Source organism: Pyrgilauda ruficollis, unplaced genomic scaffold (genome assembly GCF_017590135.1).
Source record: "Pyrgilauda ruficollis isolate IOZ18807 unplaced genomic scaffold, ASM1759013v1 scaffold35, whole genome shotgun sequence".
NCBI lineage: Eukaryota > Metazoa > Chordata > Aves > Passeriformes > Passeridae > Pyrgilauda > Pyrgilauda ruficollis.
This window is the reverse complement of record NW_024524934.1, coordinates 1298937-1323801: the sequence shown is the minus strand read 5'-3', so window position 1 is coordinate 1323801 and position 24865 is coordinate 1298937. Positions and strand designations below refer to the sequence as shown.

Sequence of the window (24865 nt, the reverse complement as noted above, 5' to 3'; positions counted from 1 at the left end):
GAATAGGAGGCATTGTCCCTCATAAGAAGAGTCTGGCATAATTCTTTGGACAAAAAAATCTTGCAGTAATTCTTCTTTCATAGATTCTGCACACTGAGATTATGTCAATATTAGGAAGTCAGAATGATAAGGAACATTTCCAGGCACTGAGATACCATCACCTAAACTACAGAGCTGTTCCAGTGTTCCCCAGAAAAACCTGAGTGCTGTGAAATAGTCTTTGCACAACATTTTGGAGGTTTAAAGAATATGCTATTCTGGCAGCAGGCTGCAGCATGCCAGTTTAACCTCAGCATCCAGTAACATCTCCAGGCACATTTAACCAACTAATACAAATGCAGCCTAAGAGATTCAGAATGTAGTGACACTGAGCCCTCAGAGCAGACAGGAGAATGGGTCTTTAGTCAAGTGGTAATAAGGTACCTTTTCCTTCCCAAAACCCTTGTATTCTTGAGATTTTAATTTGGATTGCATACTGATTGAACTTATTTTTTCAATATTTCATAAAGCAGATGAGACTCTTACCCTGTAAAATATTTTCTACCAAACAATGTAAAAATCTAATGCAACATTATAACTATAAAATATCAATACCAGAGTTTTAAAGCCAGAAACAGGTTTTGCTTTTATTCATGTTGCTGTTCTGCATAATTATATACATCTATATTTAATAAAAATTATAAAAATATTTGAAAAGTATTATTAACTTCGACCAGTCAAATGCTGGCATGATAAGTATTGGCACTTTTGGCAAAAATGTAAGGGTTGATTCTGGTTTATATACAGATTTTTCAAACAATAGGTTAATCTTCAGAATGGAACAAGACTACCAACATGTTTCAAGATTAGAATGTAGAAATTTTGTGTAACATATTCTTCTTGAATTGATATTTGTCTTGCATTTTGTTGTCGTTATCTTGGGACAATCGTTCTCTTTGGAAGGAAGATGCTTTTTTGTTTTTTATCCTTTGGAAGACAAAATATTGTGACATGAACTTTTTGATTTATTGGCAGTATTAACAGATTGGTAAAAAAAAATGTTCCAAAAAGCCTGTGCAAAAAGGAGAGCTCTAGAAAGTCTGTTCTCAGTAAACTTATTCTTCTTGGATTTGCATCAAACTACTGAGGAGATCCAGTCTTTGGCAGCCAAAGAGGGCCTTGGCAAGTTTTCCAACCGTAGCACCTTTGGCACCTTCCCTCATTACCCACTTGAGCAGCATTTGGTAAACTTTTTCTTTTAGTCCATCTCGTTCATAGTCATGATCAATTTCATCAATCTCAGGATCACTGAAGCCCAGTTTCCGAGCGCAGTGCTTCCACTGCTTAGCCAGCTTTTCTCTCACTAGATTCAAATGCTTGTCTGTCAGGACAGTAGTATTGTCTGCAAAAAGAAGAAGAGTGTAAGAAAATTGCATCTTTCTAGAGTTCTTCTGTTCCTTTCACTCTCTCTCTCCTGTCCTCCCCCAAAGACTTATTGGTAATATCTAGAGACAGAATCTTAATGATGCAATCAGAAGTGGATTTCATGGAGGCAGCATAACCCAGTCATGGCAGGCAAGAAATATCCAGACAGAACGTGTATTCACGCGTCAGTTGCTGGATTTGCTCTTTGATCTGAAGCTATCATAGGTTGTCACTTAAACCTGCAAGGTTGAAAAGACCCGTTCTAGAATTCCTAAAGAGTTGTATATGTTTTTTTCTGAGACACAAATGTTACTTAGGAATACACAGAGATAGTTTAATTCAGTATTGACCAATAAAAATGAAGTACATTTCAAAACTGTCCAACTTCTATCTGAATGAAGTTGTCGTGGCTCTTGCTTACACAGTTTAATTTTCTGTGTGTTATGTCAGGCACTGGACTCTATGATCTGCATGGCTTCATTCCAACTCAAGATATTCTATGATTTAAACTAGAAGTTAGGTGAGGATCTCCAATCCTAGCCTTGCTTCTGCCAGTGTGAATGTTTTATACATTCCAAACCAAATGATTCTCAGGTAATTATATGACGTGAATACATGAAAACTAGGGAGATATTTCTCTTACCAAATGCACCCACTGCTTCATAATGAGTATAAATTTTTTCCATAGCAACAGAACAAGTGCTGACATGCGGATTCTGCTCTTCAATTTTCATGTGATTGTAGGATCCAATTTGAATTCCAGAGCTGTTTGTTATGTTGTACTTGATTGAATCATCTGTACAAATTTACAAACAACAGCGTAAGGTTCAAATGTCAAGAAGTAACATGCGGAGGAAAGAGTTCCACTAATAAGGGAAGTGATATTCATTGCACTTGATATAGAAATAACCGTTTACTGGCAACTGTGCTGCGAGTGTATTTTCACTATGCAGTGTGACACAAGTGTACTTTAGTGAAAGCCCAGTCTATTTTATGACAGAGTGCCACAACCAAGCTGATAGTTACTAGACTGTAAATAATGTTCTCTGTGCCTTGGGAATGCATAGTAGCAGTCTTGCTTTCTGCTGCCTAACAGCTTCAGGAGCCCAGCCTTGACTCTAACGCTCTTGTTGTTTAAATTTTAAAGCCTCACTTCTGCCTCTCAGCTTTACTTTTCATAGATTTAAGTTCAGATTTACAGTTATGACTTCTGAGTTCTGTGAGACTACAGCAAATCATTTCATGTTGCTCATAAAATATGATTAGTAAAACACATAATTTCATCTTTTGTTTACTGTTGTCTGATTTCCACATGCAGCATGAAGATAAGTCACTGTTCATTTTAGGTGATATCAGTTTTCTGTTCTCTTGACAAGTGTTTTCTGAACATTCTAACTCTAGCTTAAATGGTGAATCTCACAACCTGGGTCTAAATTTGAAGTACAGATACTTAAAATGATACACCAAGCTCTGTAATTAATCACCTGGAATCATGGTTACATCCTTGTTACACACTCAATTGCAATGTGAAGTGTGAAAATCTATAGTTATGTATGAAAATCTGACTAAGTATACCTAATATATGCTAACCTGGGACTGCAAGTCAGAAATATTACATGTATGCATTATTAGATTGATGAAGTTGCAAAAATGGAATGCATTTTATCATATCTCATAACATTATTACTTCTACTCACATTATGATTCCTGTATTTTTTTTAAGAGCCAGGGGACTTAGGAAACATATCATATTTGTAGTTAAAAATAGAAAGAAACCTCATGTTTGCTATGTTCTTATCTGGCAACAAAATTAATTTAGCATAACATATGAAAATATATACACATTTTGTGAATATTACAGTATTAAGAGGAAAACTTACAACACTTATAAATCTCCTTTCCCAAGCCTTTACACCTTGCAGCTTCTCAGGTTTGGGTCATCATTTAAGGGGTGCAGAGTCAAGAAGACAGAAACCTCCTCTTTCAAGTTTTTTTTGTAGTGTAGACCACTTAGAAACTGGACAAGCCTTTGAATGGGTTAATTAAAGAATTCAGAGTGCCCCCAGCAATGTAACTTTAAAGGAGCACATATTAATAACTCCTGAAGGATATTACATTATTTTAGGGGTTCAAGCCAGTAGAACTGTAGAGACCCGTGCCCCAATGAAGGCTGATCAGCATGAAGTCTGTAGCTAGAAATTTGTATTAAAATTCAGAGCAAGATAGGACAAAGTGTCCCAAATGTGTGTGTGGTTCCAGAGCTGGGCAGAGTGACAGCAACCTGAAGTTTAATCTAAGGAAGTGACTAGTTTAGGTGTACAGGAGATCTTGCAATGCTCTCATATTTTTAAAGTTCTTACATTAAATAATATATTGTCCTTGATTTATCAAATACACATTTAATGGTGTGTTTAGGTCCTGATAGAGACAGGACTTAGTTTTACCTACTGATACTGAAAACTTCAGCTATGGTTAGAGGTGTTAAGCAATAACAGAAATTATTTCAAGTTCTTGAAGTCTTTTGCTTTACTGGTAAGGATGCAACACACAGCCTGCTGGCTACCAGGGCAGATGAAGGCCACAGCACTTACCTTGGCTTACTCTGGCTGTACTAGGATAGTATGCAAACGTTCCCCTTGTGAAAGAAGTGGAATCCCTGTAACCTGTAGAAAGAGAAAAAAACCAAAGAAATTCCAAAAGCATTATGTAAATGGAAAAGTAGATATACTTAACAATGACTGCCATATTTGTAACAATGTGAGTATACAGTGCTCTTAAATACAGAGATGAGAAGCAGCTTTTTAATTAGCAGCACTGTGTCTCGTTGAATAACTCTAGTTTAAGCAATGATCTTATTGAGGTTTTGCTGAGTTACTAATAACCTTAACCATCCTTGGATCTCAGTGAGGACAATGGGCTTCCATGTGGCTGTAGGAATACCTGGAAGTGTGGGATCACTGCACATTGCAGTTACAGACTGAGCTGCATGTATGAGGTATTCAAACTGGCAAATTCCAAACTCCCAAGTGTGAGTTTTTAGATGCTCACATATGAGTTCTGCAACTCATACTGGAGACAGCAAGAGCAGATGGGTTACAGTCACCCAACAAGTCAGTAACGAACTGAAATGCAGCTCTTGTGCACCTCAGTCTGGTATCTGCTACACTATTCCACACAGCCTTCCTGTAATAAATGTTTTCTTCATTTCTTTCAAACAGAAGCTTTTCCTTTATTAGTAATGTTGAAAATTCTAATGCCTGCCTTCTGACATGACAGCCCCCGGATTCATTTCAGTAAATAAACTCACATAAACAACTAATCACAGCCTCTGCATAAATAATTTAACAGAATAACACCTTTATGGCATTCTGCTTGTAAAAAGCTAGGCATCCTTCATTTTCTTGTGAGATGATCTGGAAAATAACACCATGCTAAAAATATCCAAGAGTAGGAGCAGACATCTCATTTTGTCCCTAGTTCCTCAAAGTAGTATCTTGTAGGTCTCAAATTACCACTTATGTATATGTTTTGATAATGCCTGATATTCTCTTCCTTCTTTGTCTCCATACCTTTCTACCCCATGGCTCACCAGCAAACACCAACAGAAGCTCTCCCTCAGCACCAGGCAGAGCTCTCTGAAGAAACCAGTTACAAGCCTTAGCTCCTTGCTGGCTCCCTAGGTTCAGGAGTCTCTCAGCTTGCTGAAAGCCAAGCTAAAAAATACTCATCTATTGTCTGAAATGCTACAAGTGTTGTTTCTGCACGAGTAGAAGCTATGGTATGAATGTTACAGTTTTGAGAGTCAAAGTTCTCCTCAGCTTTCCTAGAATGAGTGGTAGCAACTCCTGGTTTTGTCAGCTGCTTTAGCAGTACTTGCTGTCTGCTCTTCCTTGGCTGGTGGAGTCAGCTGTTGGGTCTCATACTCTTCTGTTACCCTGATGCTTTAGAAATGGTTCATTTGAAACTGGCAGCCTGACATCAGTGAAAGCAGCATAATGAAGTCAAAGCTAGAGTGTTTTAACTTTGAGTCAACAAAGACAACTTAATGAAAAAAATTCACCCTTCTATATTACGGATCAGCCGGCAATAAGCAGGTTGTTCCCTGAGCTACAAAACTCTCCTGACCACCTCACTGAATAGAGGAAAAATGTGTTTTCAGAAACATAGCTGTAGGAGAAGGAGGAACCGCACCTGTATCTGTGTCTGAATTCTTTGAATACAAGTTTACATTGGTCGGTGACTTCAGGTTTTGTCCAGATTCTGGCACAGGAGGTTTACTTAGGGTAAAGTTATTGGCTGAATACAATCCATAGGCATCCACCAGGTTTCCTGTTGGAAGACTGTTGGGATTGGGCCCATAAAAAACATCTACATTCCGTTTTGGTGTTGTTACAGCTACCTGTGGCCAGAAATACGGATTAGTGTTTGATCCTATTTTTTCAGCTCTTGGATGCAGTTCACATAGTTGAGAAGTAGGAGATGGCTTTGCAAACGGATCGCAGGAAACTCTCCGTCTCCTTTCCTCCTCTATCATTTCAGGGCTGTATAGCGCAGGTGGAACTGCTTTATCCATCCGGCTCCCAAAGGCGTGGTAGTTGTATTCATGCTGAAGTTTTCTTTCCAGATTATCAGGTGGTGCAAATGAGGTCTCACAGCTCTCAACGGGCTGGTTCTCAGGGGAGGCAGCAAACAGGGCTTCGTTAACCTCACTGGTCATGGGACCTTGAGAGCTGTGTAGAGAATTAGGCTGATCTGAAAGGGAAGAACATTAAATGTTTGAAAACATTCAAATGCAAGTATTTAACTTGTTGCAATGATAGTAAGATCTATTTACCTACTTTATTATTATTGTATATGTAAAAGGTTTCAATAAAACATTACTTCCAGCATAAGACATTCTATAAAATAAAACACAGCTTTACTGCCAAGTAGAACAGATTTTTATCTAGGAAGTACAGGTTTGCTTTTAATCTATCAGTGTTAAAATCACACTATCTCGAGTAGTGTGAGAATTCACTGTGTACTCTGCTTGTATTGATACCAAGTTTTCAACCATTGAAACAAACATTCCTGGAGGCACTTGTAGGGTCTGATTTACTGGTGTGTCTCCTCTGGCATTAACTGGAATTTGATCAGTGCAAAACTGAGGTGTAACAGGGTGGAAAATAATGCCACTGTAATAGCAGGTGTAATTTCACACAGCACAAATAATCTATCATGAAAATCTTATTTAAAAATGATTATGTAAAGTGTCCTTCTGGGTATGTCATGATGAATACTCTTCCAAAGACTACATTTTTACAAGTAATGTCTACCATATAAAATAGTCTATGTCATCTATACCTTTCAACCTAATTCTCATTATCGAAGGAAGCTCTATTTCAGAATTGAGCTAGATGGAGTTATAATCTCTATGATGCTGTAGCATTCTGAGACTATAAGAAACATAAAAATATGTTTGTTACTACTTGTAATTATTTTTTTAAGGGTAGAACTACAGATGCTTTCTTAAAGTTCTGAAAGCTTCACACTTTTCTAGAAAATATTACACATTGCTTGAAGCAAGGGACACTTACAGAGCACTGTAAAACTGGAAAAAAGTGTATGTATGTGCTTCTATTTAGTTCATATAATGCTAGTGAACTGGGTCCCCCCCCAGATTACATTATTTCAGCCCATACTAGGCAGGACCAAAACTAGTTCCTTTGGATGGCTGTATATTAGAACACTTTCAGTCGGACTTGCTCTGCTTGTTTTGCTACCACTGCTAGAGAGTGAGTGGGAGGAGTGGCTAATACAGAAATTACCCCATCCAAAGTGACAGCTCTTAGCAATTCAGTACTAGCATAAACTATATGGTATCTGCTCCCCAGGGCAAGCTTTCACTACCACTGTCTGAGTGATGCCCATTGACTAGAGAAAAACCCCTGCCTTTGACTGACGGTCTGGCAAGATGACATCTTTCTGCAGTGGAGATTCACAACAAAGTCTTTTGTACTTAAAACATGAGAGCATCTGCAAACTGCAGCAGTCATACACGATTCTTTCTGTGCAGGAAATTAACTACACTAAAAAATAGAGCAGTGGGGCTGCCCTAAGTCCATCAGTTCTACTGAGGAACAGTTGTGGGAAACCTGGCTTTGGGGAAGATTTACTAGTTGCATGTTACAGTTTAACATTACTAATTTAGTCATGTCTTTGATAACTCAGCAGAATTTTATTTCTACTGGATTTTTTTATTATTTCTTGTAAATCAGTGTTGCGAATAAGATCCTGTGTCCCTTGATATTAAGAAACTTTGGTAAGAGAATTCCAGATACACTGCTACAAAACTCTATCATATTAGATATATTATCACATATTAGATAGCGCTCTTTGAAATCACAAAACATGCAACTCATCCACGATTTGATGAAAGCATGACAAAAAAGAGAAAAAACACCTGTCTACTAGTGTTCCTCAGATTCCTTAGAGAGCAAAGTCCTAAACAAAGGAATAATTTACAATTATGTATCTTGGTCATGTTCAGAGTATTCATAAGAAAGGATGGAGGGGGAAAAAGAAAAGTCGTGATGAAATTAAAGCCTACAAATCAAGAAGTTGGCATGACTAAAAAGATGAGAAGAAAGATCAAGTATGAAAAGTAATTATTAAAATGACCACCATAAAGCTTAATGTTGAACAAAATTTTTGGCGTGGAAGAGGAAAGCATAAGAATGTAAAAGGGGATGGAAATTTTAAGTGTAACTTCTGGGAGCAAATAACATCTCAGTGATTACAATTCTTTCTGAGGTGCTGAATAACTGAGTCTCTTAATGGTAAGGTTACTTGCTTTGTACACAACTTTATCTTTGGCAAATACACAGAATAATTATGTGCTAATGACTTACCTACTTGACCATTGCTGCTATCTTCTGGTACAGCATCTATTTGAAGGGATTCCATGCTATGCAGCAGTTCATTTGACTTGGGCTGCATTTTCTGCAAGTGAGAAAGAACAAATGATCAAATTATAGGCAAAAGCTTAAACAAAGGGAGTACCTGTAGAGTATGAAACAGCACAGCTGCACTGTGAAGTGACCTGGATGAACAGATTCTGTCAATCTCTGGAAAAAGATCCCATACTCTTTCAAAGAGCACAGCCTGACAGGAAATTCCCACTCCTTTGCTACAGGTGGGCAAAATCTTTTCTTCAATGAAGGGAGGGAGGACTGCAGTGTAACTGCAGTATGTAATACTCTGACTTGGCCAAACAATACCCTTGCCTACATCAATGTGACCTTAATCCAGAGTGGCTCTGGATTGTCTGACTTGTATTTAATAGCCAGACTTTTGGCAAGCAATCTCAGTGAGGGGATGCTGATGAGGTAAAGGTAGCAAACATGCATCCTGATCTGTGGATCTATATTTAATAAGCTCATTCATCAACAGGGAAGAAGAGATGAGAAAAAATTAACATTCAGGTATAGGCACACTTGACTTTTATGAAGATTATTAGAAATGAGGAGTTTGAGTAAATTTTCAGAAAGAAGCAGTGCAATTTTCTTTCTATAACCCTCATCCTCACTTAACTAGAGTGAAGGCAAAATCTACTCCTGTTCTATTCTTTTGATGTTCCCATTATTCAGGCTTTGCTGGAAGTAATTTTTTTTTAAACCTGGAAAAATTATTTCCCAAGTTCCCCAAGTGCTTCTTACTTATAAAATAGTTTCCAAAAGTAGAGTCTGTGTTAGTGTTTTTTTTTTTTTTAATTAAACACAGTAAGTACTTCCACAGATTAAAAGTCAACAATTCCTACCTATCTCTTCCCAAAAAATCTACTTCCGTCCAAAAGCAAAAAGTAACATTCTAACACACATTACAACCATAGGTCCTTAGATTTTACTTGAGTAATGGGATTGTTTGAATAGGGAGGTTGAACCAAATGACTTCTGGTTCCTTTCATCCTCAACCATCCTGTGATTCTGTGATCCTTTTAGTTAGGAGGCTCCCATGATTGCTGGGCAGGCAGAAGGGAGGCTATGCCCAAACTCTCTAATCCATGTTGCTACTGAAGCTATACTTGTAATTCACATAGTGACTTTCCCTGGATCCACTCTTCACAATCTGTGCCCTGATTGTAATGGATGCTTTCCTTCCTGAGAAAGTAATAAACTAACAGCCCATTTCCTAAATAGCCATTTTGTCCCTATGATATGAGAGGTGCATCTGCAGAGAGCTAATGCACGTAGTAAAATTTACCATGGTCCTGATTTGGGGTTGCTGTCATAAATTAGACATATATACAGCTCATATTGGGAATTTGATCAAATCAATCCAAGAAATCTGTTTCATCAGTTTCATTTTGCAAAACTCTGTTGCTTTTTTGAACAGTTACTGGTGCTTCATAAACATCACATGAAATGAGTAATTTTTATTTCCACAATTGAAGACTTGGTGAGAAGGAAGCACTTAAAAAAAAAAAAAAAAGTGAAAGAATGGTTTCACAAGGAAGTTTGTTTTGTTTGCTTAGTTAAGAATACTGTCTGCATTGTCTATGAGTGAAGTCTATACAGTCAAGTGATTAAATTCATAGTATCTGTGATAAAAAGATTTCATTATCAGCCCAGTTGTTCAGGAAGTTCTGATTCTCTTCTTTTCAGTCAGGAAATTATTCTTTTAATCATAGTTTTTAAACTTACAGCTAGAAAAGTAAGAGAAACCAACTTGGACACTCAGGAAAACGATCTGAATTTAACTTTTACCTGTTAATATTACTGTGGAATAGCTTCCTGGTCAAGCAGGCTGAGACTCATTAGACATTGCCTGAAGGCAGGGCAAAAATTACCAAGAGTTTATGAAGTTACTTTAAATCAGATTCTGCCACTTTTGAATTGATAGGAATAACGTTTTATTTCATGAGTGAGATCTAGTGGATATATGAGGAGCTTTTGCAAAATATCATCATAGAATCAGTGTGCCCCTCAGGTGGAAACAGACCTTGAGCCCACCTCCTGCTCAAAACAGGGTCACTTATGGGATTGGAGTTGGTAGCTCAGAGCTTTGTGCAGTCGGGTTTAAAAACCTCCAATGATGGTGACTTGACAACCTCCTCAGGTAATCTGTGCCACTGCTCTGCTCTCCTCAGAGGGAAATGTTTTGGGTTCTTTTCATTTCACTCTTACATCCAAGTTTGAGTCTCTCCTGTTTCTGTATTTGTCTTTTTTCTCTGGTCCTCACACAATGTGCTGCTGTGAAGAGCTTGGCTCTGTCTTCTCAGACTCCTCACACAAAGGGGCAGGTTGCTATTTCTTTGTCCTCCAAAGCCATTGCTTGTCTGGGCTGAAGTAGTCCCATCTCCTATTAGGACTAACAAGGTCTCAGCAGATCTGCTGCCTGTGACACTGCTGGTGCCCAGGTCGCTTCTCTCCACCACCCTGAGGTTCTTCTCAGCAGTGCTGCTCCCTGGCTGGGCAGCCCCTGGTTGGCACTGAAGCCAGGGGTTATTTAATCCCAGGTGCAACACATTCCTCTTGTGCTTTCTGAATTTCACAAGGTTTCTGTCACCACATTCCTCCAGCCTGCAGCTATCAGCCTTGTCCTTGTGACTGTCTTGACTAGTCCTTCTAGTGCAGTGCACACCTTATGTGTGTTCATGGCTTCTGTCAGGTCACTGACAGAGGAGTAAACCAGGTCAGGTCCCAGCCCCCTGCACTCCTGCAGCTGCTTTTGGCCTGCAGGTGAAGTAGGACCCATCAACTGCTCTCCTCTGGGACTCACCATCCAACTTGTTTTCATCTGCTGATCCACACAGCAACATCTGAACTTGGATACCAGAGTAGTTTGGGAGAGAGTTGAAAATCTTCTGAAGGCTGAGATAAATTACATGCATTGCTCTGCCCTCATTCACAAATCCAGCTATTTTATCACAGCAGGAAATCATATCAAGTCAAGCATGATCAGTGTTGAAGTGGCAGAATCTGGCTATAATTGGGGCTGGGAAGAAGGAATGTGGGGAACCTTAAAATGCTTAGAAAGCTACTCACTTTCAAATTCTTCAGATCTTCTTCAATATTTTTTCCTAGCTCTTCATAGTAAAATGGCTTGTATCTTTCACTGATTTCTGCAAAAATAAAAGAACTAAGTGAAAATGGTTTTCACAGGAAGGTAAAAGTGACTTGTACTGTTAACCATCTTGATGGAAGAGGAATGAAGAATGAAGACTTCTACAATGTCAGAAACAACAAAAGTATACATACATTTGTAATTTGTACATTTAGTCTCAAACAGTAACAAGAACAGGATGACTTCTAGGGATTTGTTGTTCTTGTTGTATTGCTTTTTATTGCTATGATCAGTAGCTGAGAGCATCTTTCCTTGACTTGCATATAGGAAAATTAGAAGCTAAGATCCAATACATGCATAAACTTAATCTATTAGCAGTACATTATATATGTTTAACTTGGAGATAGTAGGTGGGTTCCTCATGGGATACACATTTCCTCTGAGTATTTAAGTGCATGCCTGTTTTATGTGAAGCTGTTGGTGCCTGTGTCTAAATACAAACCTCAGTTTCCTGTTATTTGTTGGGGTCTTTATTGTGGTTTGGGGTGGTTTTTTTCCCTCTTTTTGTTGTTTTGGGGTTTTCTGGGTTGTTGGGGTTTTTTTGGTTTTTTGGTGTGTTTGGGGTTTTTTTTTTGGCACTATGTATTGAGGCAGAAAGAAGAGACAATGAGATATAGAATTTTTACTTATTTGCTCTTAGCCTTCTTCCCAGACCATTCAGCCAAGACTTCTACTGATTGGAAGTGTTTTGCCATCTGACCAAATGAAAGGATAATTAGCTATCAAAGTCAGTCACGTTGTTTATGGAAGGACAATTAGGACAGCTTTTGAATCTAGAGTATTTTGAATAGGATATTTTCTCATGGTCAAGATATACTATATCCCTTGATGTTAGTTTTTATGTAAATTTCAGCAATAAGATTATACTATGCTGAAAAGAAATTATCAGGGATAAAGTGTCTTAATTAGCTCCATTCACTTACTAGGATTTCTCAAACCTGCAAATGCTGGATCAGATCCCATTTTTGGTCATAGTACAGAGAGCATGCTTTACAGAACATGTGCATGGCTATTTCAGTTTTCAAAAAACACCCCACCTTATTTCAAGAGGAAAATACTCAGGTTTGCTTTGCTGCATTATAAGCTATTAATGGACACAAACAAATACAAATCCTAAAGTAATGCTTTACCTGCAAAGGTCGGACGTTTCTCTGAATCTTCATCCCAGCATTGCTTCATTAAGTCAATAACTTCCACTGGACATTTATCAGCGATCTCCTTTATGTCTGGTCTGTTTCCATTCATAATGCCAAAGCAAATCTGGGTTTCATTTATACCATCTGAAAAATAAAATTTCCTGTCAGGCTCTGCTCATGGGTTTTGCTACCTTTCCATAGGTAAAAGAAACAATGAAGTGGCTCCCTGTGTGTTAAACATGATTTCAAGGAGGTCCAGGTTACTGCTACAAATCTTTTATATTAGTGAATTTGAATCCACTGCCCTGACTTCCATGGATTAGAGATTTATTTTAAGATTAATGGATTTACTTTTATATGTAAGACATGTGCAGTGTGAGTAAGGGTGACAGATGTACCTCTCTAGAACCTGCTTCTCAGGTGCATCAGCTCTGCACTAGATATGAACACAAAAACAGCCACACAGGCAACATTTAGCCATTTAAATAGCAAAAAATCCATTCAAAATTATAAACATGTTACTCTGGAATTCCACAGTTGGCTCCTATTGTTCTAAATAAACCCATTGGTGCATGTCGAGAAATCAGCACCACACAGCTGAGAATCAGTAACTGACTGTGAGATCATTCTCATTTCCATGTGTAACTTGTCTACCTCAGGAAATAGTGTCCATCAAAGTTTCCATCCTGGCCTACCTGAGGTTTGCCTAATTTCTGCCACCAAGTCTGCTTTGTGCCCACACCATGTAGATGAGAGCAGATTCAGCTTATGGCTGCATTTCATTCAGATGTTCTTGTCCATGCTTAGAAGTCAGGAATGATGCAACTAATTCCTCTGACTGGCCATGAGGTGCCAAGCCAGTGCTATTCTAGGCCATGGGTGATGCAATCTACTAATCTTAATTTTATAACAATAAATGCTTAATATTTGTTACTTATTTTTCTGATAGCATCCTTTGGGAAGTAACGTACTTTCGTATGGCTCTTTGTTAGCAAAAATTGCCCAGATCACAATGCCAAAGCTGTAAACATCTGATTTCTCCACTGGTTTAGCATTAACACTGCGTAAATGCTCTGGGGCCATATAGAAAAGAGTTCCAGCATTGTTCTGGTAGGTGGTCTTCATTTGCTTCTGTCGGACAGTTTCTTCTTGGGTCAGCCTACTCCAGCTCTTAAAGGAGGCAATGCCAAGATCTGCAATCTGAAAAATGAGACACATCAGAGCTAGTGCTGTAATGAAGACGAGATAAACAAGTATTGCATTCAGTGCTCAATTTTATCAAGTCTTAATACTAATCTAATAACTTACCTAAAAAATAGTGAAAAAATACAGCTTAACAAAGGAAAACAAATAATTTGATTTTTTTTTCTTGTTTTTCTTTGTTTATTTGGTTTGGTTTTTGTTCTAAATAAAGTAGCACTGCCAACTGGGAGCCATTAGGCTGAACTTTTATTAATAATTGTGGAATGCTTGCACAATGTGAGGATAGAAGAAATTTGGTTTCACTCATATTGGCAATCTTATGTGAGGTCTGCTTGCAGCACTCATAGAAGAACAGAAGATTCATAGGAGAAGAATCTAAGATTCCAACCTAGAATCAATCTACAAGATGGGCAGATATGCCTCCTTTCTCACTGCCCTTTCCATTCAGATTCCATTTAACTCAACCACCTTAGATCTTCCTTCAGAAGAAGGAAAGAAGAGGATCTAAAATGATGTGATATGTATGACAAGGAGACATGGAAAAGAATAGAATGGAATAGGTTAAAGCAGAGATACCTGGGCACTGTGTGCTTGACAATGTGATATTATTGAGACTTTACAACTAGACTAATGGCTGGTGATGAAGAAAGTAATCCTTCCCTCCTCGCTGCCCATTTCTTATTACGTGCTCCCTCTGCTCCTCTTGTTCCAGGACTGACACTTACCCGGGAAGACCCAGTGCAAGGCACTCAAGCAGCTTGCTGAACCAAGTGCTCCCCAACAGAAGGATAGCACTGCCAACAAGGTAAATGGTAATCTGCTGGCTTGGCTTCCCAAATCAAGACAGGCTGTTCACATCAGCACCAGTGCTAACACAAAGGAACAGGAGGTCAACAGGAGAGGAAAGCTGAAAGAAAATGGGCCTCTCTTGGCCATAGGCAGCTGTCAAACAGAGTCATGTAACTCAATTACTTCAGATAAAAGTGAGATGACACCTTGCCTCACTTCTAACTCACTTTTCTCTCTTATTGCCTCTAACTAGCTTATTGTTCCTCTTGAATTTCTGAAGCCTTGGGCTACGTTTAGAGGTTGTGTATTCAGAGGAAAATCTAGGCAACATTCTGCTGAGGAAATAGGAGTCCAGGTTCATGTCTACAAGTGAGAGGAGGTCTAGTGATAGAGAAGGATATGACAAATCTTTCTACATTTACAATTTCCTGGAACAACTATTTCCCTTTCTAATTATTGGCAATGTTAGACACATTCAAGCAGATAGATTATACAACAGCTGCCTTAAATTATATTTTTGATCGACCTACTTAAGACAGTTGTATCTGATTCTGAATTTGATCCTGTGTTCCAGATCAGTTTGTCATGAAATGATGATAGCCTAGTTTGGTCCTGTCTATATAAGTGAGCTGAAACCCAACTCCCCATACAATTTACATTTAAAGCAGATAATGATGAGGTTTTTATTTTTGGAAAAGAAATAAATTTATAATTCTTATCTGCAAGCTGTTCATACTGCACTTGCTACTATATTAACCTTGTCGAAGAACTACTTACTAATTTATGTGTGAGAAATAGAAAATGGCAGAGTTCTCTTCACATAAATTTATTCTATAGTTTCAGACTGTAATGGGGTCATTATTTCACCGACTCACCTTGACCAGAGACAGGATATTTGATGAGGACTGCTGCAAATTCCCCTCAGGTTTATTCCACAGTAGCCTCTATATTTATGTGTCTTGATCCAAAGCCCCACTAAAGTTAATAGAAGGGCTTTGGAATAGGCTTATAAACCATTCTTTGAAGTAGTGTCCTGATGGGTTTTTTTTGTAGCTCCTGGATATCATTTTAAAATGATGACTAAGGGAAAAGAGGGATACAAAAGAGGAGAAGATAATAGAAGAAAGAAATAAAGGAATAAAAAAAAGGAAGTGAAGGCAGGAGGAGAAATTACAGCAATAAAGGACAACAGACATCATCCATAAAACATTCTATTTTGTTTCAATCTCCATATTAACATTTTTTTAATCTAACTGTTATGTTATTTATAGCTTGTTATTTACATTATTTTTTTAATGCCCTCAGTGATTTTTTTTCACAGTTGGAGGAATACTGTGCAAATCCAGACTCGGAGGTTGTATAGGTCACCATAATTCAGCGATCCAGGCAACACTCTCTCAGTGATAGCTCACTAAACTAAAGGCATTCATCTACCAATTCCACCAAGTTAGGAACTCTAACCAGCATGGCTGAAATGGGTTCTTCAACCCAAATCACCGGCCTTCTCCACTGACATTCTAACAAGTACCTTAATGTGGAAGTCTCTGTCCACAAGGATGTTTTCTGGTTTTAGGTCTTTGTGTACAAAGCCTTGCTCATGCAGATAAAGCATTCCTTCTGTGATCTCCAGGACAAAACGCCCTTTCACTGACAAAGGTAGTGAGAGCTAAAAGAAAGAACAAGAAGTGCCATCTATTAAAAAATGCAACTACAACAATCAAATTAAAACTCAATCTTTAAAAAAAGTTCCTCACTCCCAAGAGTACCTCTGCTTAAGCTACAGTAAGAAAAATCTGCATTACCGGCATGTTGAGGGAGGTGATTGTCACACTCTATTCCACACTGGTATGGCCTGACCTTGAACACTCTGTGCAGTTTTGGCCACAGTTTAAGAAGGATGTAAAGCCATTAGAGAGTCTCCAAAGGAAGGCACAAAGATGGTGAAAAATCTGGGGAGAAGCCATATGAGGAAGGGCTGAGGTCACTTGGTCTGTTCAGCCTGGAGGAGACTGAGGGAATACCTCATCATGGTCCACAGCTTCCTCATAATGGGAAGCAGAGGGACCAGCACTGATCTCTCTCTGGTGGTCAGTGATAGGGCCTGTCAGAATGGCATGAAGCTGGATTAAGCAAGGTTTAGGTTGGATATCAGGGGAAGATTCTTCATCCAGAGGGTGGTTGTGATTTTTGAGGTTGTCATGTGCAACTTGGGCTTGATGATCTTTCAAGGTCCCTTCCAGCTAGGGATATTCTATGGTTATAAGGTCCTTCTTGGATTGAAATTTTGGCATTAAAATAATTCTAGAGTCACTCCATATTTACAAGTGTTTGCTAAATATTTAGCAAATTCTCCACTAATCTCTACACCCCTTCTAGAACTTTTTAATCTGTAATTGGCCTGCTCCTCTGTGATGCACAGGAAATCCATTGTCTGCTGTCTCTAGAGAAAGCAGTGCTGCCACTGGCTTTTTAACACAAAAAGAAGAGTAAGAAATTAAAAATTCTATTCTCTGGATATGGCAGTAATATCCTGCCCCTTTCAAGCAGCTCACCAACCCTAAGGGATGAAGTAATTGACTGCTCACATTCTGTAGCACTTTCATCATGTTCCCTCGGTCCACGTACTCCATCACAAGTGAGTAGTTTCCATCTTCCAAAACGACGCCGAGCAGCTTTACCACACGGTCATGCTGCAGTCTGCGCATAATCCTGCCCTCTTCAAGAAGGGAAACATTGTACCTGTAAAACAGAAATTACACTGAATTTAGGTACCAGCCCAGAAAGAACAAAGGAATGAAAATCACACTGATTCATGATGGAAACCATGGCCAAAAATGTTAACATCCCTAGAACCCCTGCAAGATTAACCATACCTTCAGCTGATTTTTAATTGATACAGATTTGTTCATGCCAGGTTATATCCTCTAAGATTCTGCTCAAATGCCTTAAACAGAGACTGTCTGCTCAGTCTGATTTTAAGGCCTGCTTTTCAGAAACTGCATTTTTTTTTCAGAAAAGCGTTCTTCTTGTAGGTAGCTGTGGATGTCCAAATCTTTTAACTGGGGTGAGATCTGGGCAGAGCTGAAAGAGCCTTGGAACAAGAAGGATCAAGATCCACTCCACTACTTCTTGTAGAGGTAACTTAGAGAGGTCTTGTTTCCAAAGGGCTTCATGTTCCAAACGGATTTCTTACAAGGGAGCCACACACATACTAAATGATGACAGCATTTGCTAACAATTACTGGTTTAACAATTACCTTGGCCTCAGTACAACCCATCAATAATCATAGGTACATAGCTGGGAGCTCACTAAGGGTCTTAAAAAAGGATAGTATCCATTATATAATGAATAGAAGGGCTGGTATTTTTATTATTGTTCCTGTTCTAGTCATCAGATGGAAGGTTGTAAGAAAATATTGAAACTCTACTGGTTGCTTATGCTTTCCTACCCTCTGATTTAAAAGGAAACTGCTTTCTCCATCTGTGTTCCTCTGTATTACTAGAGAACAAACCGGTTGTTTTGTTGGCATTATGCTCAGTTAAAAAATTTGCTGAAGACTTACGGTTCAATATTTTAAGAAATAACAAAATTATGAGCCTGTGTAATGAAAAAATAAAAACCACAAACCCAAAAATACACTTGGCAGGCTTGTCCATTCTAACTGTGGTCATCCTAAACTTTCATTGCAGGCTGCAAACTACTAGAATCTCTTACTTTGCTTTCTACCAGCAAAATAAAAGCTCGGTTAATTTATTTATCATAACCCAAAGTAGAAAAAACATGGAATTTTGTCTCTTTCTAGTGGATGACTCATGGGAGAGTTTTAGGATTGTTATGGCTGTGAGGTAGTAGATGCAATGTGACCTAAATCCACTGAAATCAACAGCTAATTCAATCTTTGAATTAGATCAGTGGGCTTGGCTCACTCAGCTCTTTCTCAAGGAAGACACAGTTACATTTGTGGTATTAACACACATGAGGTTGGAGTCCTGCTGATAATTTATGTGCATTTAGTTTCTTGTGGACATCTGCAGTTGGATAAAAATTTTCAATTTCATTGAAAACATATCTGCAAGTTTGAAAATATCATGTGGTCACTGAGTTCCTGCATTTCCTTAAGTGTGCAAGAGTCCTCTTGATTCTTACCAATTCGTGATAGTTCTCACCTTGTAACAGAAATGAGGAACTTCACTGGAACAATGAGTTAAACTAAAAAAGTTGTCTCAAGATGGAAAAAAAAAAAGAAAATTTGCAGGACAGCTGTTAGTATTGTTTGCTTTTCCCCACATGAAGTATCTCCAGAAGCCAAAGAGCTGAAATTATTACATTCCATTTAGGTTTGTCTTAATTGAATTTAGAGGACTTAGACCAACTGAAGTGAAAATCAGAACTGAGACCTATAACTTACTCAGTGCGCTGTGGTCCTGTATACACTTTTTTTAATACTACATAGCCATGTTTCTTGTGAAGGCATAAAGAAATTGTTCCAAATCCTCCAGCATCTAGTTGCTTTTTTTCAAGCAAATCCTTGGTGTTCATGTGGATGTCTTCCAGAGACATGGCTGCGGTCTTTGTGGCTTAGCAATTAAAACAAAATCAAGCACCCTTGTGCTTCTGGACCTGCAGTACAGAGGAGGGAAAATGAAATGTCATTGAAAGCATTCAGCTGTTCCACTGTAAATAAGTGTACATTGAAGGAGTGGGACAGAAACATAAACTCTCATGACCCTTATGAATGCTCAGTTGGAAACCAAAAATCCTGCAGTTCTCACAGAATCAGACCTAAAGATTAATCCTGTCAACCCACTACAGTTATATTCAGTTGATGTAAAATAATTTCTCCACCTGAGGACCTCTAAATGCTGTTGATAAATAGTTTTTATCTATACAATATGCAGTAGATTGGTACTGTACACTTCATATGTGCAAAATCCAAACCCCAGAAAAACCAAGAGCGACGGTCCCAAAGGCAGGTAGTGCCTAATGATTCTGATAGGTATCTTGTTTTCTGAAGTGCCCGAACATGGGCCTGTCAGGTGCCCAGATTCCTATATAACCCTAAGCTACTTTTTAGGCATCTTTGCAAACCTTGCTCTAAAGGGTTTGCATAAAGCTTAAACCAAGGAACCGAATGGAGGGTGAAATGAATGACTCAGCTTCTATGGGAAACTTATTTGCACATGATCTCAAGGTAACAAGTGCTAGGAAGGAATACGTACAGCAACTTATGCCCATTAAAAAGAGGAGGAACAAAGAAATTATGAAGGCTTGTAGTAACTCCTAAGTGCCTCAAGACAAAAAGAGAGTTTGGGGGATCCTATGAAATGGGTAAGTAACAGGTAAGTAATAGGTAAGTAAACACAAGTGGATGCCAGAATAATTTTAACCCTTTGATAAGGCCGCAGTACTCTCTTGCCTAATATGTTTCCCAGGCAAGACAGCCCCTGCCTTCAGCACATGCCAGCAAGCTGCTTTGCTACACTGGTGCAAGCAAACAAGCTCTGCTTTTTTCCCCCTTCACTAAGTTTTTAACTTAAGCACCTTACATCAGGTAAAGAAAGCGTTTGCTGAGAAAAGACAAAGTCCAAGAGACTGGCAGGGCTGTTCATTTTCCACTCATTTTGGGTAACTACAACACAGATACAGACAGATGAAGCTGGGAGAAAGGCACTACCTCTAAGTGCCACTACCAGCAACAGCAGATTGGCTCCTTTGGGTAACTAAGAGCTCAAAATTGTTTAGCAAAGGGACTCCCAAGTTTTTCCAGACCAACAACTGACTGCTAACTCCTGTAAACGATTGTGCACTTGTATCATCCAATCTCTAATTGAAAAGATTGCTTAATGTTGTTGTGAAAATCAGCTGCAGCCTAATTTTGACTGCCTCATTACCAACAGCCTCTTTGGGGAGCCTGGGATCTAAGGATTTAGTGTGTGTGGAAAGTAGGTACCTGAGGAAGAGAGACATTTCAGCGCTGAGTTGGAAATGGTATGATCAGTTCAATACTGACAAACCAAAACAGGGAAGAGTCAGTTAATTTTTAAAAACATAAATGAATTGTGCCTGTAGAAGAGATAGAGCAAGAGCTTTCTTTTCAAAGTACTTATAGAGACTCTATGGGCTGTTGTAGCACAGATAGGGAACAACCTCCCTACACCCAGAGCAGTGTCCTCTCTTCAGAGTTTTCTGCTTTGGCTTTATGGACTTCAAAAAGATGCAGACTTTGTTTTGCTGCAGTGCTAGCCTGCATTATGAGCACAGGCCTGAGGATGGATGCATTCATTTAGTAAGAAGGTAAGTCCTGCTATGCCTAATAATGATTAGAGGAAATTGTTCTTGTTTTGTTTGTTGTGGTAGGGGGTTTTTTGGTCGTTGGTTTTGGTTTTTTGTGAAGTTTTTTGTTTGTTTTGGGGCTTTTTTTTTGTTTTGTTTCTAAATTCCTTTACAGCAAATCAAATAGCAGGTAACAAATGACTCATAGCAGTGCCATTGCTGCTTTCATAACTGAGCTTTCAGCTCCCTGGAAGTTTCTGGTGATGGTTCTCTGGATTTGTTGGTGTGGTCATACTGACTTTTGTGCAGATGGGGTGGATGTCACATGTACAAGGGCCTAAATTCAGTCATCAGAGTCAAACATGGCATAAACAAACATCTTGCTTATTTGTCTGGATCTCCCAAGAATAAGTTTGAAGTCACTTACTTATGTTCATTTTTCCATGCTAACAGCAATTATGCAGCTAGGTAGTAGTTATAAGACTTGCACGTGCTTTTCTTGTGAATGCAAAGAAGATGTGCAGTTTTGAACCGTGAATCTCTAAAGCTGCATTACTACCACTGATAGCTTGAGACTGGCATTCAATACCATATAACCTGGCAAAAAATATCTCTGCCCAAAACTGCAATAAATGCAGAACCTTGTTCCTATTTACACTGTTAATTACCTGTTCCTTCCTACCAAGCCACATATAGTCACTATGATCAAAAATCTTGGAAATTCCAAAGAAGTAATAACTTCTAAAATCATAATGTGTCTGTTGAAGTGAGCTGGGTAACATTCAAGAAGAGGGAATTTTCCTATTAGATGGGAGGGAACCTTCCCCCTTGGGCATGGTAAGATGCTACTGCTTTTTTTGGTGTTCTTATTAAGTAATGAGGTACTCTGAATAGAAGTTCTCTGATCTAATGACTTATTTCAAACTCAAGAGTTTTGGGGGGTTTTGTGTAAAATGAGTATCACAGGAAAACAATGCGTAGCTAGGCTTTAAAGCAAAGACTACTTATTTTGGTATGCTATTTAACATGAGATATAGGCTTATGATTTCAAGATAGCTTGAAATGTCAAATTATAAAAAAACAAGGATGGAAGCTCAAAGACTCAGGTTCACTCCAACCTTACTGCTTATTGAAATACATTATTGAAATACAGGGTAATTTATATGTATCCTCAGTACTTAGGACACACCAGTTCATGCATTGTGTATCTATGGTTGAGAGAACAGAAATTTTGTAGCTTAATTTAGCCAATCCTTACAGAAGCTATGCATACTTCTAGTGGTTAATTTATGTTCTGTGAAGTAGCTGTCATCTGTATACTGTAATCTGTATAATTGATTCATTATAAAGCAGTTTTTTCCATATACTGTTCTGAACATTTGTATTCAGTTGGGTTCATATTTACCAAGTACCAACATGTGTTATGAAAATTTTTAATACCAGTTGCTAGAAGACAGGAATTTCTGTCCACCAGTGTGACTGGTGTTCCTTAGAAGAGGATAGAACTGCAATAAGTGGCTTTGTGGCATTTTTCTTGTTAACACCATGGTTATGTCCTTTCCTTTAATGCCTAACGCCCTTCTCCTACTCCTAAAGGGCATATAAATTCACAAGAATCATAACCTAGACATTAGGTCATCATGTCATATTCCTAATCACTGTTTCGAAAGTGCTTTGCTCAGTTCAGTGCTTTGCTCTGATCTGATGCAGTTACAAATCTGTAATGATGTGACCTGCATGGTTAAGGAGGAGCTCTGAGCACATTAGCAGAGTGATATAAAAAAACATGGAGCCTTTGTAGTCTAATGATGCTCCCAGCACCTAAGTTCTTAAGAGGTGCTACAAACTTTAACTGGAGAAAATTAGCACTTTTACAAGTAGCAAAACTCATGGCCACTGAGTTATCAGTCAGTAATGGAAAGGAATACCCAAAGCTGGTATGCCCTAATGACCAACAGGACACAAAGAGAAAGGCTGCTACAGGTGATAACAAAAATATTGCCTGTGTCAATAATGTTTCAAAACAGGATATCTCATATCTGTTGCTGTAAATGTCATAACCCACTACATCTAAACCTTTCCCTTCTGCTGAGATTTTTCACTGATGCATCTTTTCGCTAAGGAAGAGGTGGGGTTTTTTTTTTCTTTTTTCATATTGGAAATATCAAAGAAAATACCTGTGTCAGATCGTCAGCAGGTTACAGAAAGGATCCCACGGGAAGGGGAGGAGAAGCCAATACAAGGGAAACAAAGGTGTTATGCAACACAAGTTTTCACAAGAGCAGAGGCAGCGTGGGAAGAGGAAAGGATGGGATCTGTGCAGTAGCCAGTACCTCTGCAAAGCTACTACAGTCGGTTCTGGTCACAGAAGTGTGCATTCCGTATGGGAATCGGGAAAGGCCGTCTCGGCCGCGGCGCCGCGCCGGGCCGTAGCTGTCGGACACGGGCGCTGCCGGGCGCTCCCGCTCAGCCCCGCCGCAGCCAGAGGCGTCTGCTCGCCGAGGAGCCGGGAGCCCCTAACGCGGGCTGCTCTGGCCTAGTTCCTCGTTGGCCGACTTGCCATATCGCCCTTCTCCTCCCGGCGGCTTCCTGCCGCCGCGGCCGCCTCCTCTCGCACGCACCGCTCCCTCGCAAAGCACTTCCCCTTTCCCGTGCCCGGGAGCCCCTCCACGGTGGTGCGGGATGGGACGGAGCGCTACACCGACACCGGGCCATCTCACCTCGGAACCCGTCAGCCCCTCCGGATCACGCCGTGGTGACGCCTTCCCACCCCTCTTCGCGGGGTCGCCACAGTGGTTTCGGTTTCGGGGCAGCAGCGCGGCCCCCTCCAGCTGCCCCCGCTCCGGCGCGCCTGCCTTACCGCGCTCTGGCCTCTGAGGCGCCTACAGCTTCCCGGGGTGCCGCTGGCAATGGGGTTCGCCCCTAAGGCACTTAAGTAATGCCTTGGGCCGGGCCCGGGTGACGCGAAGGGAAGGAGGCGGCTCGGAAGGCTGTGAGCGGCGCGGGTGCCGCCCCGTGACTGAGTCACTGCCTGGGCGCTGCGATCGGTGCCGGTAGTGAAACTGTCCCCGCCTAAGCTGTCTGCGAACTCCCATGAATGCCACACCGTGCCTTTGTCACTGCCTGAACTCGCTGGGAACTACGGTCGCAGCCACACGATGGCTGTGGCACTGCTCGATGTCTCTGTGCAATAGGAAGTTTGATGGTGACTCTGTCAGTGCCTGAGCTCTCTGAGCACTGCGATCTGCGATCGGTGCCCGTAGTGAAAGTGTCCCTGCCTGAGCTCTCTGAGCACTGCAATCGGCGCCACACGGTGGCCCTCCCACTGCCTGAGGTCTCTGTGGTGCCACACCTTGACTCTGCCGCTGCTCTATCTCTTTGCGGCTGCGATCGGTGCCACATTGTAACTCTGTCACCTGTCGAGCTATCTGGGTAGTCCGATCAGTGCCGCACGGTGACCTTGTCACTGCCTGAGGTCTCTGAGCATTACAAGCCTCGAAAACCTGGTGATGCTATTGAGTCTGAGACCAGGTTGCGAGTTCAAGGCATTTTGGAAATGCCTTTGTCTGTGGAAGATTTGGTGCTGGATGTGTTAGGATTTTTTTTTTGTTCAGGAAGGCCCAAAGTAGGAGTTTGTTTGTTGACAGAGTTACTATCACACTTAACAGTCCTGGGGCAGTTGGAGGAATACATAACCAATAGAATCACCATAAACCACACAGTTCAGCCTCCTCTGGATGTCAGGTGTGTAGTTAATACAGGTTCTTTATATAAGAGCCATTCCTTTGCCATTCATCTGTGAAAAGGATGGTGATGATGAGTATCTAATGTCTTTACTGTGATCTTTCCCATTTGGGAGAACTGTTGCATTCCCTATGGTGCTTTCAAGTGGCAATGACAGAAGAGCAGCAGCCTATCAACGTGGTAGGGCAATAGCAGCCCACAATTATGTTTT

At 39.9% G+C, this 24865-nt stretch overlaps 1 protein-coding gene across 3 annotated transcripts; it reads right to left on the bottom strand.

Moving 5' to 3' along the window:
- Nucleotides 1-1029: 1029 nt before the first annotated feature.
- RIPK1 (receptor interacting serine/threonine kinase 1) lies at nucleotides 1030-23908 on the bottom strand. 3 transcript variants are annotated; one of them, XM_041475464.1, is made up of 12 exons: nucleotides 23631-23908; nucleotides 19046-19257; nucleotides 17222-17375; nucleotides 16165-16302; nucleotides 13616-13844; nucleotides 12639-12788; nucleotides 11430-11506; nucleotides 8295-8385; nucleotides 5596-6156; nucleotides 3996-4067; nucleotides 2048-2200; nucleotides 1030-1381 (listed from the first exon to the last, which is right to left on the bottom strand). In XM_041475464.1, the coding sequence occupies exons 2-12, from the start codon at nucleotides 19195-19197 to the stop codon at nucleotides 1095-1097; spliced, it is 2064 nt and encodes a 687-aa protein (XP_041331398.1). In that variant the 5' UTR covers nucleotides 19198-19257; nucleotides 23631-23908; the 3' UTR covers nucleotides 1030-1094. The 3 variants fall into 3 exon arrangements, with proteins under 3 accessions (XP_041331398.1, XP_041331399.1, XP_041331400.1); XM_041475465.1 differs by lacking the exon at nucleotides 2048-2200; XM_041475466.1 differs by lacking the exon at nucleotides 19046-19257.
- Between the last annotated feature and the right edge of the window lie 957 nt (nucleotides 23909-24865).